We start from the raw sequence: 13,536 nt of genomic DNA, 5'->3' as shown, positions 1-13,536 counted from the left end.
TGCCTGAAGGTATGAACAAAGTGCTCAGACTAATGTCTAAAAGCTTCTTGTCTGTTTTCTTCTAGGAGTTTAATGGTTTCAGGTCTTAGAATTAAGTCTTTAATCTATTTTGAGTTTATTTTTGTATATGGAGTAAGAAAGTGGTTCAGTTTCATTGTTTTGCATGTAGCAGTCCAGTTTTCCCAGCATCCGTTTATTTGAAGAGTCTGTCTTTTCCCTATTGTATTGTTCTTGCCTCCTTTGTCAGAGCTTAATTGGCTGTCTAAGCATGGGTTTATTTCTGGACTCTGTTTTCCGTTCCATTGATCTTTGTGTCTGTTTTTGTGCCAGAATTCAGATTTTCCTTTTAATGGGTGAAATGAATAAAATTTAAAGTTCTTACAGAAATGTATGATACAGGTTATATTTTATGGTATAATACAATCTGATAAATAGGTCATTTTTTAAATGAAAACAATTACTGGATTTCTGGAATTGGAGAGTGTGGCATGGTTGCCTGTCATAATTTCTGAAATGTTTGCTGTATTTCATCTAAGTAACCCAGTTTCATTCTGTTGTTCTGAACTTTTTGACTGGCCTAATAGTTTGGCAGCACTGCCTGTTTTTCCCTTTTAATAGTTCCTCTTACTTGTTTGATTTTATGGTAACTGAAAACTAGCTTTATTTCACTTTGTGAGTATTAATAATGAAATGACCAATTTTCTCTTTTTTAAACATGTAGTAAGCAAGAAGAGTGCATCACAACAGCAACAGCCCCAGTTCCTACAACAGAAATTCCAACCACAATGAGCACCATGGCGGCTGCAGAAGCAGCCGCTGCTGTTGTGGCAGCCGCCGCCGCAGCTGCAGCTGCCGCCGCCGCAGCCAGTGCCAGTTCTTCCACCTCTGCTTCCAACACTGTCAGTGGAACTGTTTCAGTTGTTCCTGAGCCTGAAGTTACTTCAATTGTTGCTACTGTTGTAGATAATGAAAATACAGTAACAATCTCAACTGAAGAACAAGCACAGCTCACTAGTACTCCTGCTCAGGATCAAAGTGCTGAAGTATCGAGTAACACTGGAGAAGAAGCATCTAAGCAGGAAACTGTAGCTGAGTAAGTTTAGTAACTTGTCTCCTGCTGCAAATCAGTATCAGATTTCATTAATAGAAGTTCAGTCAGTAGCCATTAAGTTTCTCAAATATTTTTGAGACTCAAAGTTTAAGCCTTTAAGTAATGGATATTTTCAGTGCTCAATTTTGTGCAGTTATGCCATCAAACTGTTGTAAAAGTAATGCACACATGTTTTCGGAAAGCAGAGCTGGGGTCGGGTGTAAGGCACAAATTTAAAGGAGTACACAAAATCCTAGTAATCAAGCCATATTATGGTCCAATATTTCAATTAAAATTAGTGTAAAAAGTCCATATTTAATAAAATACCAAAATTTAAATAAAGACAGAGTCAGTTATTACAGATTTTCTTTCTTTTGCCTCAGTTTCAAATATAGATTAGCACAGCACTACATTTCTGTAAGAATGTAATGCTGTAGTTTGATGTTGAACAAGAAAGCAGAAATCAAGTAGATTTTTTTAAAAAAGCTTAATGTTCAGTAGGGTATAGGTACTGAGATTAAATTTGTTATGGCTTTTTAATAAGGCAGAACTATAAACTGCATCTATCAGTTTCCATATAGTTTCCATATAGTTGTGTACCCTGTGATCTAGTAATAGTTCTGCTTTATACACATATGAAAAGTAACCTTGAGCTATACTGCTTGACTTGAAAGATCTCCACATATACAAAAAAAAATGTTAGCCATGATGTTGAGATCCAGACATGATCAGTCACCCATCTCAGTGCTTAAGTATATGAATTTCGTATCCCTAACCCTTTTTGTAAATCTTTTGTTTTTCTTGTTTCCCAAACTGAGAATAGTGTCATAGTTTTTTCTCGTTTACAAGTTCAAAAGGAAATTTCTGCTGTATATTTGAAGACATAAAAGAGTAACGTTTTATTTATATCCTTCTGTTCTTTTTCTGTGCATTTAAAACACATACAGTTTAAAAATAAATATCTTCCACATTGATAGAGATAATACCCCATCATGTTGAATGATGACGTATTCATTGTTATTTATAAATACATAAATTTAAGTGCTTCTCTGATTTACATTTAAGCTTTATGGAATGATATTCTTTTACAAAATATTTTCATATTTACTGTAGTTTTTCCATAATAATTTATTTTACATAATTTCAGACAACACAATTGTTTTCCTGCTTTGTTTCTCTTTCTAGTATTTCCTTATTACAGTGCTGAGTCGTTATACTAAGCTTTTGATTTTAATTACTATAGTATAGGCCATTTACAGCTGTTAATGTTGGGCTAGGTTCTGAATAATATTTTTGACAATTTTGAATATATTTCCCAAAGTAAGGTTACTTGATTGAGAGAGTGTAGATATATTTGTACTTTTGTGTTAGTATGTATTCCTGTATCTTCCCCTAAATATTCTACTTCAAAGTCTTTTTGTTTTTTCATTTTGTACTTTTTATAAGGGAAGAAATGTTAGGATTTCACTTTTTTACTTCATAATGTACCCTAAACAAATATAATTAATAATTATTGGGTATGTTAATTCTGTTTAAGGTTAGCATTTGGCAGACTTTTATCATGAACTCTCAAAAAGTAAATACTTTTGTTTTGTGGGTCGTGAAGTCTGTCACAGTGGCTTAGTTCTGTGGTAACACAGAAGCAGCCGTACACAGTATGTAATGCATGAACATGGCTCTGTTCCAGTAAAGCTCTATTTACGGAAACAGGCAGCAGGCTGGATTTGGCCTGTGAGTTGTAGTTTGCTCATCCCTACTTTGATTGATCTCTACATCTTTTTTATATTTTCTCAAATCCTATTATTAAGGCACTAAAATGAAGGCATTGAATAAGTCTTATAAGCCATTTAAAAGTATTAAGTTGTGGTCTAGTCAAACTAGTGTTTTAGTGTAATGTTAATTTTTGCCTTTGTGCAAGGTCTTCATAACTACATGTTTCAGAAAAAAATACATACTACATTTATTTCTTTATGTTCAGGTAAGTGTGGAAGGTTCATATAAGAGACTATTCTAAAATTACCAGATTTTAGCTCAATATGAAGCTTAATAATTAAAACAATTTTTCTAAATGAAGTATTCTTTTAATTATAAATTACATGTTTAAATTTCTGTCTAGTTTTACTCCCAAAAAAGAAGAGGAGGAAAGCCAACCAGCAAAAAAAACATATACTTGGAATACAAAGGAGGAAGCAAAGCAAGCATTTAAAGAATTATTGAAAGAAAAGGTATTTATATTACAGATTTTTATAATTATCTAATAAATGCAGTACCTCGATTCCTTTATTGAAAATACTAATTTCATGACCTGTTGTAATGGAAGATGAGCTCAATTTGTATTTGTCTTGTCTTTTGAAACTGACTTTCAACAGAAAAACTATTATGTACAGCACATTCCACCTCAGGACTTTTTAATAAAAATTACTTATCTTTTAGTCAGTAGTCTTGCTCTGTTTAAATTTCAGTTTAAGTTTTCTTTTTAGTCTATAGGTCTATTACCCAGATTTGCCTTGTTTGCTTCAATAAGAAATTACTTTTTTAGACCTCTTTTCAAACTCCTACAAAGGGAAGTGCTTGATGTTTGCAGTGAGTATTTATACTTTGTTCCCTGTTGTATGACTTTTACTATATTTCTGCGAAATTTAATTTTTCATTAAATGGTTTTCAGCGGGTACCATCTAATGCTTCATGGGAGCAAGCTATGAAAATGATCATTAATGATCCACGGTACAGGTAATATTTCAATTTTTTAATTTCCTGTTTTTCTTTGAGAGTAACAAGCCTAGCAAATTCAGAATGGTGTGAACTTGTTTAACTCTTCACTCCCATTGTCTATTTTTTGATACCAAGAATAGAGATGTTTTATATCTGATATGAAACAAAAAAGCCAAAAAGGCTTATCATACAATCTGAACAGCCAGGTACAGATGAGATTATTGTTAAAGTAGAAATTATCTTCTAATACAATCTTATTTTTAGTACCTTACTGAAATTTTCTTAATTTGTGTATAAAATCAGTTGTATTGTTTTTCAAAGCACTAACATTTGACCATCCTGCCTTCTACTCTTATATGATATCTATTATTTAGTGCTTTAGCGAAGTTGAGTGAAAAAAAGCAGGCCTTTAATGCTTACAAAGTCCAGACAGAGAAAGAAGAAAAAGAAGAAGCAAGATCAAAATACAAAGAAGCTAAGGAATCCTTTCAGCGTTTTCTTGAAAATCATGAGAAAATGACTTCCACAACCAGATATAAGTAAGATTTTTAATAACACATGAGCAATATTTACTAGACACTGTTTATTTGCCAAACTTTTCATCAAGTGCAGTAACTAATCCAAAGTAGATGATTGTTAAACAAAGCTTAAACTATTGTGAATGTGGCAGTTTGTTAAGGTACAAAATACATCAGTAATCATGTATATATCTTACAGACTTCTTGAGTCTAATTAGGGACTAGAACACAAAGGGGAGAAAGACTGAATTTAATAAAGCTTGGTTTCTTAACTTAATGTAAGAATTGAAAGTTTGGGTATTTGTTGTGTAGAAATAGGCTGTTACCATTGAGTGTAGAATTTTGACAACTTGCATTTATATACATTCTTCATTTTATAGTTCTTTACTGTATAAAGTTGTAGGTAAATATTAATAGCTTCTTTTTGCAGTATATTGAGTTCACTTTCCATAGATGTTTCATTGTTTTCTTTACTCTTCCAGAAAAACGTTCGTGAAAGACTCTTTTCTTATTGGCACTATTTTTTGAGTGTTAACTAAATCTCTGACAAATTTTTAAGTCTATAATTTAGTTAAATGGACAGTTTGGCAGTCTCTCTCCCTACCCTTAAGAAATAGAGATAGTCTTGACTACAAAACAGCTCAATTGGAAGTAAATACTCTTAAAGAGAAATGGAAGCCTAAGCTGCTTTGTTCTCTTTTTTAATTATCCAAAAGTTTTTCTTTATAATACAGTCATGAACTTAGAGGGGAAAACAGTATCATTTGGTGGTTTCAGAATTTATTATAAAATTTAAATGGTTTTAAAAGTTACACTGTGTAATACAGAATAACATTTGATTTTTTTTTTTTTTTAACAAATAGAAAAGCAGAGCAAATGTTTGGAGAGATGGAAGTTTGGAATGCAATATCAGAACGTGATCGTCTTGAAATCTATGAAGATGTTTTATTCTTCCTTTCAAAAAAAGAAAAGGTATTATTCACTCTTTGTTATTGGCATTTACAAATAAATTAAGATGTGTCTTCAGTCTGATTAGGAGTTACTTTACAATGTCTATTTTTGTCAGTAAGTTTATCCAGTTTATGTAATACAGCAGATTTGTTTACTAAAAGATTTAAAAACGGATAGCACCTATACTAAATACTGAAGTAGATAGATTTATCCAGCTATTACTCATATTGTCTTTAATTGGCTGTGTTATACCCATTCTGAAAAATAAGATTTTTTTTTAACTCATCATGGTTAAAGATACTCAGTATTTTTGCATATAATGCCTTTATGATTATTTTAATAAGAACAGCAGTAATATGTAGTTGTTCACACCAATATTACTTGTAAGACAGTGTTATCACCTCTTTGGCTCATGTCTGTTTTATTAGGAACTAAGTTGTGTATTATCCAATCTTTAAGAGACATTAAATTATATTTTAAAATTTGAAGTGGAATAAGACCTTGGCATTTACCCATTATGTGACTTTTCTGCAGTGACTTTAGTTTTAGACCCTGTCTGTAATGCATAGGTGTAGGAAGAGATTTATGGAATTGGAGCAAACATGGTTTCCAGATTCTGGCTTTAGAAGAGAGGTGAAAAAATCGAAGGTAAGTACTAAGCTAGGCAGTTTGACAAGAGCCCTGGAAAGACAGTGTTATTTAAAGGAAATGGGTAACATTTGGTCATCAGTGAGAATGTAAAGAAGCTTTCACCAATTGCAGTTCATGTATCATACTTTCTTTGAAATCCAAATGTGTGCTTGTACTTGTGATTTAGGAGCAAGCAAAGCAATTGAGAAAGAGAAATTGGGAAGCATTAAAAAACATACTTGACAACATGGCTAATGTAACATACTCTACTACTTGGTCTGAAGCCCAGCAGTATCTGATGGATAATCCAACTTTTGCAGAAGATGAAGAATTACAGAGTAAGAGTAATGATTTTCACTTTTGTTCTGAGATCTGACTGAATTTTACACAATTGTCTATTTTTCAGAAACTTTTGTTTACAAATAGGAAATTTCTTTGCAATTGGGTTTTGTGATTCAGACAGAACAAAGTATTTTTTTTTAGAAATCTGAAGTTATCAGATAATCTTGTATATCTATCAGATCAAACTTGAAAATGTCCTTTGCCATTTATATGAAACTCTGTAATAGAGAAACAAATAAATTATGCTGTCTTGAGGTAATGGTTTTTAGAGATCTGCAAAAAGCACAAAATATTAGCATTATCTTACATTAAGCATCCCCATGCTGTTTTCTGACCTGTGTAGTTGCTTTTTAAATTACAGCTTTCTTGATTACTTATCTGAACACCATGCTTCAGTAGATTTCAGGTAGAGTTTAGAATTCTATATTTTGAAAGTCTCTTTGGGTAACTCTGATATTGCTGACAAATTTTATAAATTTTTTTCATTAATTTTGTGTCATATGCATGGTTTTTGTTTCATCTTTGGATTCTGGGTACCTTTTGAGGTCTTTTTGGAAATTTCTTAAACATTTCCTGTTTAGATGACTACAAATCATTTTTGAGTTTACATACAAGTATTTTGGGAAGGTGAATTTGAAATTTGCAGGGAGTTAACACAAATAATTAAATTGCTTTCTTTACTGATAATTGACATTTTTATTTTTTTAACTAAAAAACTAGACATGGATAAAGAAGATGCATTAATTTGCTTTGAAGAACACATTCGGGCTTTGGAAAAAGAAGAAGAAGAAGAAAAACAGAAGAGTTTGCTGAGAGAAAGGAGACGTCAGCGTAAAAATAGAGAGTCTTTTCAGGTAATAAAAACAAAATTCTCTCATTTCTACTTAATCTTATAACTGGTCAGTAAGTTTTGACAATGATATAAATAATTTGAGACACCTGATCCCAGATGATTAACTTAGACTTTGTGGAGGATCTGTATACATTTAACTCTTAAGTACAACAACTAATTTGAATCTACTTGAAGGAAGCCATTTTAGGCTGGGGAACAAAGAAGACTGTAGAAGATTTGATATTTAAGATGAGTACTGATAGATGAGCTTTTACTTGGGCAAGAGATATAGCATAAGGGAAGATAGAACAAAATACATATATGGTGAGTCATTGGTACTAGTTTTTTAGTCTAGAGAACAGTAGGGAATGCTGTGGTATAGTTGGAAGATGGACTGTAATTCTTAAATGCTATACATAGGAGATGAAATTACATATGCCCACATAGCTAGTGGCTCATTTTCACCTCTAAGTATCTCTTTTATCCTCTCAGTAATGGAGCAGTGAATTCTTGCATTTTGTATTTGACCAGATTGCCCATTTTGGTAGTAATTGTAATAATAGCAGTTACTGTTAATTGCTTACTGCTATACACTTTAAATTTATAATCTCTTAATTTTTATGACAGCCATACAAGAGGAGGTACTATTTTTGTTATATCCATGTATATAGATAATGAAATGGGCTCAGAGAGGTGAAATGACTTGCCAAAATTCAGCTACTGAATAGTGGAGCCAGAATTTGTGTATCTGCGGTCTTGATTACATGGTTTCTTCCATTAAACATTGTGTTAAGATAACTGCTATGTTACAGTGACTTAAATAAGTTTATTTTTTATAACAACTATTATCTGGTCTAGGGAGGGCACATTGCTATCCTCTAACATAGTGATTCTCAAAACTTAAGGGTGCACTAGAATCATAGGGTGTTTTTAAAAAACTCTTCCTGTTGTGTCAAAGTTCACTGACCATCTTAAATGCCATAGCTGGTAGTATTTTAGTCCTCATTCCATAAAAACTTGATATTTACCACTCTTGATGGGTTCCTTTATCTTAATGGTTTCCCACAGGATTATTCAGAGGATTACTAAAACCACAGATTGTTGAACCTAACCCCCAGAATCTGATGTACTAGTTTTGGGGTAGATTCTTAATTAGCATATCCGTTAAGTTTCCAAGTGATAGGGATGCTGCTGGCTCATACTTAAAGAGTTGCCCTAGGCCATTAACCTTGTCGCATTATAAAGGAATGTGTTGTCCTATGATCACATTTCATCTTGAAAGAAATTGAAAGGGCAATACTTCTTAAACCAATGATTTAGATATTCTACTAGCCTCAGTCATGTTCAGCTGCTGAGAATTTAGTCACATGGCCACAACTAACTGAAAAGGTTAGAAAACCTAGATTTTTAACTAGGCATCCATGTGCCCAGGAAGAAGGGAGAACAGATATTAGGAGGTTATTTAATTGCTCTCATGCAGCCGTTGACCTTCATTATCTCTTATGAAGGTTTTGCAGTGATTTAAAATAAGGAGACCAATATGATAAAATAATAAAAATAAGGATATCTGGGTCACAGAAAGTGGAATGTATAGTGTCATTACTGGGACTGGGCAATGTGGAAGAGAAACCTAAAGGTCCCTTGGGCCTTACAGCTAAGCCTAAAGTATGATTTTGTATTAGATTGGTATATATATCTGGCATGGTTTTTGATTATTGATGTAACTGGTCTTAGCATGTTATATTGCTTTGCCTCAAATACTCAGCTAAGTCATTTTCCTGTGCTACTACATTACCTGTCAAGAGGTGTTTTTAGAACTTCCATAAAATTAATTAAGAGAAGATTGACATTTAGAATAGAAGATAATAGATGGAAAAAAACATTCTTAATAATAGTGGTTATGATGATGGCTGTCTTTTTTATCCAGTACTCATTTACTCGTCAGGTAATAATAAATATTTGTCACATCTACAACAAGGAGATCTATGTTTTATTTTTTTAAGTCTCAAAACTGGTATTTGAGTTCATATCAGTAGTGGAAAGAAGTGATCAGATCTTTAAAGGAGAACCAGGGGAATGTGTAAATCCAGAAGCCAAGATGGAGTTTGAAGATAGGGGGTGGTCCTCAAAGCCTGATCCTCAGGGGCACAGCATAACTACCTGGGAAGTTACAGAAATGCAAATTCTCAAACCCCACAGCAGACTCACTGAGCTCAGTTCTGTGGGTGGGGCCCAGTAATCTGTGGGTTTTACCATTTCCTTCAGATGATCCTTTGAGAAACCACTGAGATAGAGGAACCCACCAAAAGTCACAAATGTTAAGATCTTTATGCAATAAAACTGAAAGAATACTGCTGGGTATAGCATTTAGGTTATTTAGTGACTATTGGCATAGTGGAGAAATCTAAAAGGTAGCCAAATAGTTTAAAGGTAAATAAATAGAGGAAAAATTAGACCTCAGATAGTTTGATGATAAGGTAAAGTTAAGTAAAAGATCAAGGTTAAGATAATAAGAGAAAACCAGTTAAGAGGGAGAGAATGAAGAAAGAATTGAAAGGAGTATCTCTCATTAAACAAAATCTTTGGAGGTTTAGAATTCAAGCATATACATGAAGAGTTGTTTTATGAGCAGTATGTAAGACAAAAAGAAGGAATGAGATAAGGAAAAAACTACTACCAAGTTAGGTCTCAGGCAGTGAATCGTGTTCAACCAGTGATTCTGTTGACAATCATGATTTGGGGAGAAGGTGCTACTGGCATTTTGGGGTGGAGGCCAGGGGTGCTGCCAAGCATCCTACAGTGTACAGTACAACCCTTCTCCCCTACTGCCCCAAAAAGTTCGGTGGTCCAGGACGTCATTAGTGCTGAGGTTAGGAAGGAACCTCTCCTCTAAGGGAAGGAGAAATGCCAACCTTGGCCACCTTTGAACAGCTTGCTTTTTAGAGTGTTAAAAGACTAGGTTCCTGCCCCCTCCTGAGGCTGGAATTAATAAATAAAAGAGTAAAAATATAAAATTTTATCATAATGGTTTTCAAACCTGACTTTATAACATAAGAATTGTCTTGGTGCTCTGCAAAAACTAAAATTACAGATACCTGGATTTCAATCCATATTTTTTAAAAAATACAATTTGTTGGTGATTCTGATTTTCACTGAAGTTAAAGATCCACTGTTGAAGTGGATTCAGTCTCAAAATTCTGTGACTTTATCAGATCTCAGCAACCAGGAGTGGTACAAAACCAGCAAAGCAAATATGATAGAGTGGTGCAGATTCTAGGATCCTAGAAAGCATCATTGATAAACTATTTTGGGTACTAAAAAGAGAGAGCAAGTGAAGGAATCTGGTGATCATACCGCAGGGGTGGGTTGGGATAATATTCTATTTATGCTGAAGGGTAGGGACAGAAGGGTAGATACTAAGTTTGAGAAAAGAATTTTTGGAAATACAAGACAGTACATGCTTACTCTTTGAAGAGAAGTGGATTTAACAGGTGCCTGGTGTTACTCGGAAGTGCTAGCAAATAAAATATTGTATGCCACATACTGGGATTTTAACATTAATTTTGATAATCTTTTATTTTAACCAGTATATCCAAAATATTATCATTTTAACATGCAATAAATATTGTTTTAATTATTGGTAATCTTCGAAAATCACTGTTATATACTAATGCAAATCTCAATTCACATGAACTACATTCCATGGAAGCTACATTTGACCAGTGGCTACCATATTAAACAGCTCAGGTTATAGGAATTTTAGGAAAAGAATTTTGGGCCACAGTTCTTTAGGGACATTGTTTATAGGATTAAATTCCCTAAGGGTTTGGGGAAGCAGGAAATGTGGGAATTACTGAGTACTAAAGTTGGGACTGTTTGCCTGAAAAGAAGATACTAGAAAGAATAAAAAAGAGAATCATATGAATTAGATTTAAGGTATAATAGTAATATGAAAGAAGGGAAATAGGTTTTGAGTCCTAGTTACTATATGCATCACTTCTGTAAAGTTATATCTCCTGTTAATAAAGGCCCATGTTTGTTAAAAAAATTAAAAGTTACAGACTCCAGAACACAATTAGGCATTATGTTTAAAAACAAAAAGTTATTTTGTTTTTATATGTTCTTGAAACATGTATATACTCTTTAACCTCATCATTTGAGATAGAAAATATCCTATGTTTGAGTTAATGGTTTACCTTTATGTGGTTTTTTAAAACTGGAAATCATGTTCCGTCTTCAGAGACAGTAAACTGAAGCCTGGAAAGATAATATAGCTTTTCAAAGGTACTTCTCTCTAAAGTACAAAATGCTTTTTTGCCTAAAAGCAGATTGTATTTTGATCAAAGACCAAGTATTGTTCACACCTAAATATATTTGGGATAACACTGGTAGAAAAGTTTTAAATACTGCCATGTTTTTAACATGTGTTTTCTTTCATGTTTCACTGATACTTCTAATATCCTTCAAGGTGACTTTTCAGTATAATGATTTTTTGTGGTGGTGGTGGTGGTGGTATTTTCTCCTCCAGATATTTTTAGATGAACTGCATGAACATGGACAACTGCATTCTATGTCATCTTGGATGGAATTGTATCCAACAATTAGTTCTGACATTAGATTCACTAACATGCTTGGTCAGCCGGGTGAGATTCTTTTCTTTCCTAACTTAGAGTTATAGTAGTTGGAATGGGCCAGGTGGGAATGGGAAGGTGGTTGTGTTGGGAGGTGATGGGTTGCTTTATTTTCTTTTTTAAACAAAAAAAGTAATTGCAGCTCTTTGGTTAGAGCTAGCTTTTGACTTCTTTAGTTTTTTCATTAGGATCAACCGCACTTGACCTTTTCAAGTTTTATGTTGAGGATCTTAAAGCACGTTATCATGATGAGAAGAAGATAATAAAAGACATTCTAAAGGTGAATAGTACACTTATTGTTAACTATTAATGTGTAGTATATATTTAAAATCGATGCTGTGTTCCTTTGATTTTGTGTTAATAAGAGTTCTGTTCTTCAGGATAAAGGATTTGTAGTTGAAGTAAATACCACTTTTGAAGACTTTGTGGCAATAATCAGCTCAACTAAAAGATCAACCACGTTAGATGCCGGAAATATTAAATTGGCTTTCAATAGTGTAAGTTATCATTACTATTACACAAAACTCGTTTAATAATGCAGTTTTTAATACATTCAGCCAAAAGTCTTAAGTTGTAGGCTACTGAAATAAGGGGACATGAGTAGGATTTTATTGAGCAGTAGACAGTTTTTCATGGTAAGGTAAAAGAATGTACATAGATAATAGGCAAATGCTGATGCTACTAAGTTTCTTCTGTCTAAATTACCTGGTGGTATTAAATGGACCCTTAGCTTATAATGAATTATTTCATTTAATAGAAGTTGTAATTATATTATTGTAACTGTATTAAATATGATGTTCTGAAAGTTATTAGAAAAGGCAGAAGCCCGTGAACGTGAAAGAGAAAAAGAGGAGGCTCGGAAGATGAAACGAAAAGAATCTGCATTTAAGAGTATGTTGAAACAAGCCACGCCTCCAATAGAATTGGATGCCGTCTGGGAAGATGTATGTATAACTATAAAATTTTTCTAATCTGTTTCCTTTGGCAATTAAAGACTGAAATTTTTAATTCCTTTTTCATTTTATAACCACAAAAAAACAGCTGAAGTTATTTACAGTGTATATTAAAGTCAGCTATGGCTCTTTATTTAGGAATATTTGTTAAAAACTTAACAGGAAATGAAATGATGGACTTCGAGGTAACCAGGCTGTTAACAGTTTTCTCTTGCTGTTAAGATTCCTTTTACTCATTTGGTGTATTTCTCTTGGTATTCATCTATTTATTCCATATCTGAATTTTTTAGATTCGGGAGAGATTTGTAAAAGAGCCAGCATTCGAGGACATAACTCTGGAGTCTGAAAGAAAACGAATATTTAAAGATTTTATGCATGTGCTTGAGGTAATTTTAATATTCTCATAGTTAAAATATAAAATATATAAGAATATAAACAAAAGTTGAATTTAGAGTAGTCAAAGTATGTTTCTTAAACTGCTTTTGTAACAAATGTAGTTATCTGCAATGGTTAGGGAATGGGTTTTTCTATAGAAACTGCTTTTAAGTAAACATACTAAGCTTGCATGGGACTGTAAAGATTTGTTCATGGAGACTTCATATTTGTCTCATTTTTACAGTATTTTAGAAATTCAGTTTGTCAGCCATATGGACTGACTAGTAAACCTAAAGAAAACTTAGAATCTTATAAAGCAGATAGAAAACAACTTTGAAACTCATGTTTCAAATATTATACTACATTATATGTGTTGAAAGCTCAGGGGTATACTGAAAAATAATGGAATAAGTAATATGTATTTGTTAAATAAGTAATTATAAAGTTGTAAGGTACTCTGTCAGTGAATGAGGCTCTCTCGATGAAGATTTAAATGGGCACT

The 13,536-nt window shown here is 32.9% G+C and overlaps 1 protein-coding gene across 8 annotated transcripts in view; it reads left to right on the top strand.

Annotated features, from left to right (window-relative positions):
- PRPF40A (pre-mRNA processing factor 40 homolog A) overlaps positions 1 to 13,536 on the top strand; it is a 60,064-nt gene that overhangs the window by 42,071 nt on the left and 4,457 nt on the right. For 4 of the 8 annotated variants that reach the window (XM_036996006.2, XM_073241473.1, XM_017674460.3 and 1 more), the window contains 12 exons: positions 722 to 1,093; positions 3,207 to 3,315; positions 3,756 to 3,820; positions 4,177 to 4,341; positions 5,184 to 5,292; positions 6,089 to 6,239; positions 6,964 to 7,097; positions 11,604 to 11,718; positions 11,895 to 11,986; positions 12,087 to 12,203; positions 12,513 to 12,650; positions 12,950 to 13,045. In XM_036996006.2, coding sequence (XP_036851901.2) covers positions 722 to 1,093; positions 3,207 to 3,315; positions 3,756 to 3,820; positions 4,177 to 4,341; positions 5,184 to 5,292; positions 6,089 to 6,239; positions 6,964 to 7,097; positions 11,604 to 11,718; positions 11,895 to 11,986; positions 12,087 to 12,203; positions 12,513 to 12,650; positions 12,950 to 13,045 — 1,663 coding nt within the window. Of the gene's footprint in view, positions 1 to 721; positions 1,094 to 3,206; positions 3,316 to 3,755; positions 3,821 to 4,176; positions 4,342 to 5,183; positions 5,293 to 6,088; positions 6,240 to 6,963; positions 7,098 to 11,603; positions 11,719 to 11,882; positions 11,987 to 12,086; positions 12,204 to 12,512; positions 12,651 to 12,949; positions 13,046 to 13,536 lie in introns of all 8 variants that reach the window. The other 4 variants (XM_017674461.3, XM_036996007.2, XM_017674459.3 and 1 more) reach the window with 1 other exon arrangement.

The sequence above is a fragment of the Manis javanica genome, chromosome 7 (genome assembly GCF_040802235.1).
Source record: "Manis javanica isolate MJ-LG chromosome 7, MJ_LKY, whole genome shotgun sequence".
Classification (NCBI taxonomy): Eukaryota; Metazoa; Chordata; class Mammalia; order Pholidota; family Manidae; genus Manis; species Manis javanica.
The sequence above is the reverse complement of the archived record's forward strand: the minus strand, read 5'-3'. Positions and strand labels throughout refer to the sequence as shown.